Genomic DNA, 4398 nt, shown 5'->3' with positions numbered 1-4398 from the left:
ATATATATATATATATATATATATATAGTTCAAATTTACAGAAACAAAAAGATGAAGACAAGTGAAGGAACAAGTAGGTGTATTAGCGCTCAAGAAGAATGGAAACCTCTATGGCATTTGGAGCATATGCTCTTCATTTATATATATATATATATGCATGTATGTATATCATCATCATCATCGTTTAACGTACGAAAAGCGGTTTTAACTGCTATCAACTCGATTATGATGATGCCTACGAATGTGTGTATGTGTATGTATTCAGGTGAGGTATATGGCTGGAGAAAACTGTACCAGAGCAGCCTCGTCCGGAAAACATAAAGTAGATGTGAAAACCTTTTTAGATTCATCTTATATTTAACTTGACATAATACACACACGCGCGCGCGCACACGTTAAAATTACGATATAAGGGAAGTAACTCTATTTCCCGCTCAAACAATGTCTTCGTCTGACCGTTCCGTCTCGTCTGCGATTCATTCAGCTGTTAAAGAATTTCTCTCTGGTAAATATATTAAAGCAATAGAAGCATTAGATGTATTACAATTCCAGACATTTGATATCTCCGAATGGGTGAGAGACAATAATGTTTTTCTGTTTCGGGCGGTGAGGAACGAATATGAAGAACACGGAGCAAATTCAGCGGAAATTTGGGAAAGTTTTGAGAAGTTTTTGATGAAGATTCGCAGTAATTCTTGTGTTTATGACGACGCCAAACAATGTGAGAAGTTAATTCTTGAGTGTGTTGTTCTCTATAACTTGTTATTCTTCCATACAGCACGACAATTGGCTGCCACCAGCGACGTGTCTGGAATTTCTCTGCAAACTCAAAAATCTCATTTCGAAATCACTTTACAAAGAATTCTTCATTATAAGAACAAAGTCGGTTCTGGTGAAGCGGTGTCTAGAAAATCCAAGACTAGGAAACCATGTAAGTCAAATTCTGATTTTCCTTGGTTTTGTTTCCAACCAGTTTTTTTCTTGTGTTATTGTCTTGCTGTTTGCACAGACCAACAAATGATTGTTGATATTTGCCATAGATTTCGAATAGAGGAATCAATAAATGAATCTGATTGGAAAATATGTTTTGCTACTCCAGTTCTTGTTGGCTTTGAAGAAAAATTGAAAAATTCTCACCTTCTCATACAAGAACTGGCTGTCGTTTTCAAAACGTTCGATTCTACTCTTCCTCTTACCGAAACTCATTTCAGACCTGATGTTTCTCTCTCCCAGAACCCATATAAGTCATATGTTATTTATATTAAGGCTCATTCCCTTTATATAAAGAATATGTTTGAAGCAGTCCTGCAACTTTTCCAGGAGGAAGACACGACCTACTACACCGACGCACAGTCCGTATTATTCCTCAATCTGAAGGCCTGTTGTTATTTCAAATTAGGCAATTGTTGGAGTGCCGTAGAAAATTTTCAAGCAGCTTTAAAACTCGACTTTTCTTTTCTTGTTCCTTTATACAACATTGCCGTTGTCTATCAACAACAGAAACACGTTCAGGCGGAGCTAGACACTTTGAAGTATCTCATTACTGCTTTAAATTCTACAACTTCCATTCAATACAACATCGTTCATTTGGGTGAAGACAATCAATTGAAACTAAGTCGGTATTTAGACATGTACGGGGCACCCCTACGTCTACCTTACATCATGTATCTTATTTGCAAACGCTGTCTCCAAGAGAACTATTTAGACGAAGCATCTGAACATTATCTTGATCTTTTAGGTTATTTCAGAGATAACCATTTCCTTCAGCACTCTGAGACGTATATGCTATCCTGTCCTTTACCCAGCATCACAGAAATTCATCTGGAAGCAGCGTTTTGTATGTTAAAAGCAGGGAAATATGACGAATGTATTATAATTTGTGATTGGTTATTATCTTGTGTGAATGGTGACAATTCTAGAGACTATCTTCACGCCAGTTCAATGATGTTTTCTCAGTTGAATAGGTCTGATGAAGAAGAAGACTATTTTTTACCGGGAAGTTCCCAGTTCTCCAAAGATCGGAATTGTTCTATGACAAGTTTTGGTAATTCTCCTGGCCAAGACATTGGCACTAACAATTCTTTATCTCATCTTGCAACCACATTACTTGCTTTACTGTACAAAGCTGATTCCCTGGTCCATATTGACCAACTGGATGATGCTTTACAAACTTTGCAGCTTGCAACACAAACTGTTCAAGAAAATCCTCATCTGTTAAGTAAAGTCTTACCTCTTCAGCAACCTTCAGAGAAATGTCAAAAAGGAGATGATGATAGCTCAGCCATTCCATTTTTAGGTGATGCTACTGATCCCCAGGCTCCATTCCTCTCTGTTGTTCAAGCTGTCTACAACAACACTGCAGTTCTACTTCAGAGCAGGCACCGGTACCAAGATGCTGTGCATTGCTTCCGGCTGGGTCTTCAGATTTCACCAAAAGACCTTCTGCTTTCTTTCAACTGTGTCTTGACCCTGATTTGCTTAAAACAGTTTGAGAGTGGAGCTGACTTGTGGACAACATATCGTGAGATGAAAGGTAGTAAAACAGCTTTGCATAAACTATTAAAATCGAAAAGAACTCAGCTTGAAAGCTTTAAGAATCAAAAGGAGTCCTTGAAATCAACACCAAAATGCACAGATGAACCATCTTTGTTTGTTGTTTTACAACTGGACATTGCTATTTTGGAGAATGTCCTTAGAACACGAGAAAAAGCACTTTAAATGCTAGGTTGGAAATATTCTTTGTCCCAGTCCTTTGAGGAGATTAAAAATGCATGAGCTGAGATTTGGGTAGCAGAGTGAAGTGTATTGCTTAAGGCTCCACTCAAATTTCTATGATATACCATGGTTTTTCTGTTGAAATAATTGGTTGACAAAGTAATTACCCAACCACCTAGTACTATCTTTTCAACTTCAATAATTGAACAAGGAACAACATTGACAAAGTACCTTTCTGTTTAGAAATTAATAAATACCATTCCATATTGCAATGGTTCTGTTCTCACTGCCATTCTTGTAACGTTATCTTCTTTGATTACCACTGTGACAGTTTTATTGTTTCTGTTCTACTAATTAAACTACAATCTCTGTGACATGGTGAGCCAGTTATAAAGGGACACCCACTCACACGCATGTGTTCTGGGGGTCTGCTCTGACTACCATTTGTAACTGTTATATAACCTTTGTTCTCGTCTGTTCTAACCACGCCAGTGATATTGGTGTAATTACTGATACGGGTGTCTTCATTCTGTGACAGTGGACCAACCAGTTATAGGAAAATGTGTGTGCACACACACACACACACACACACACACACACACACACACACACACACTGTAATATCTACATTCTGTGTGGTATCTGCTCTGCTAGTAATTCTAATACAGTCTCTGTTCTGTGAAAGATGAACCAATTACAGTTCAATATCCACCATAGAGACGTTGCTATATTTATTATAGTATTGGAAACACAGTTTAGTCACATAATCGCCCTAGAACTAGGCTAAGTCCTTTGCCAACGTAAATTTTTTCCCTTTCGTCATCTCAGGTTCAATAAAATATCTACCAATATCTACTGAAGTTCATGCATGGATTTTTTTTGTCTTAAATTCATTCACAGAATAAAGAAATCCCTAAATTCATTCATAGCTTAGAAACAAAAGATTTATCTTCCTTCCTATACAGGCGTGTACCAAGGGAGACAAATCTGTCGAGCTTGTTCAGTCACGATTTTTCTGACGTTTAAAATGAATGAATTAAAGATATTTTTACATCGAATTAATGCGACGCCTCATCAAAAATAGGGGAGAAGACCTTACATATAGAAGCGTGGATTTGACCGCCTTCCTGGCACGTGTAAAGACTTTCGAGCGAGATCGTTGCCAGTGCCGCTGGACTGGCCCCTGTGCAGGTGGCACGTAAAATACGCCATTTTGAGTGTGGCCGTTGCCAGTACCGCCTGACTGGCCTTCGTGCCCGTGACACGTAAAAGCACCCACTACACTGTCGGGGTGGTTGGCGTTAGGAAGGGCATCCAGCTGTACAAACTCTGCCAGATTAGATTGGAGCCTGGTGTGGCCATCTGGTTCACCAGTCCCCAGTCAAATCGTCCAACCCATGCTAGCATGGAAAGCGGACGTTAAACGATGATGACGAGTTCTGTATGTGGTCAACAACTTGCTAGAAGGAGCAATGAAATCTATTTTATTCTGAACTGTCATAAAATACAGAAGGAAGCATTGGATGGTATGATCTTAGATATAATAACTAAAAAGCAGATGAGATGTTCATGGCTGGAATGTCTTTAATCAAGTCAATTCTATCAGAGCTGACCTGAGGCTTACAACATCTTGTAAAGTTTGAAATAAGGGGTTTCGGAGAGTTTAAATTTAGAAGGGAAAAT

At 38.5% G+C, this 4398-nt stretch overlaps 1 protein-coding gene across 2 annotated transcripts; it reads left to right on the top strand.

Moving 5' to 3' along the window:
• Positions 1 to 384: 384 nt before the first annotated feature.
• On the top strand, positions 385 to 3568 carry LOC106879875 (uncharacterized). Of its 2 annotated transcripts, XM_014929600.2 has the most exons (2): positions 385 to 505; positions 779 to 3568. In XM_014929600.2, exons 1-2 carry the CDS (start codon positions 442 to 444, stop codon positions 2716 to 2718), a joined length of 2004 nt encoding a protein of 667 aa, XP_014785086.1. In that variant the 5' UTR covers positions 385 to 441; the 3' UTR covers positions 2719 to 3568. The 2 variants fall into 2 exon arrangements, with proteins under 2 accessions (XP_014785086.1, XP_014785083.1); XM_014929597.2 differs by having other exon boundaries at positions 388 to 3568.
• Positions 3569 to 4398: the final 830 nt, after the last annotated feature.

The sequence above is a fragment of the Octopus bimaculoides genome, chromosome 20 (genome assembly GCF_001194135.2).
Source record: "Octopus bimaculoides isolate UCB-OBI-ISO-001 chromosome 20, ASM119413v2, whole genome shotgun sequence".
Classification (NCBI taxonomy): Eukaryota; Metazoa; Mollusca; class Cephalopoda; order Octopoda; family Octopodidae; genus Octopus; species Octopus bimaculoides.
This window is presented reverse-complemented; position numbering and strand designations above follow the sequence as displayed.

Coding starts and splice junctions, on each gene's coding strand:
- LOC106879875 (XM_014929597.2), top strand. CDS start 442: ATGTCTTCGTCTGACCGTTCCGTCTCGTCTGCGATTCATTCAGCTGTT.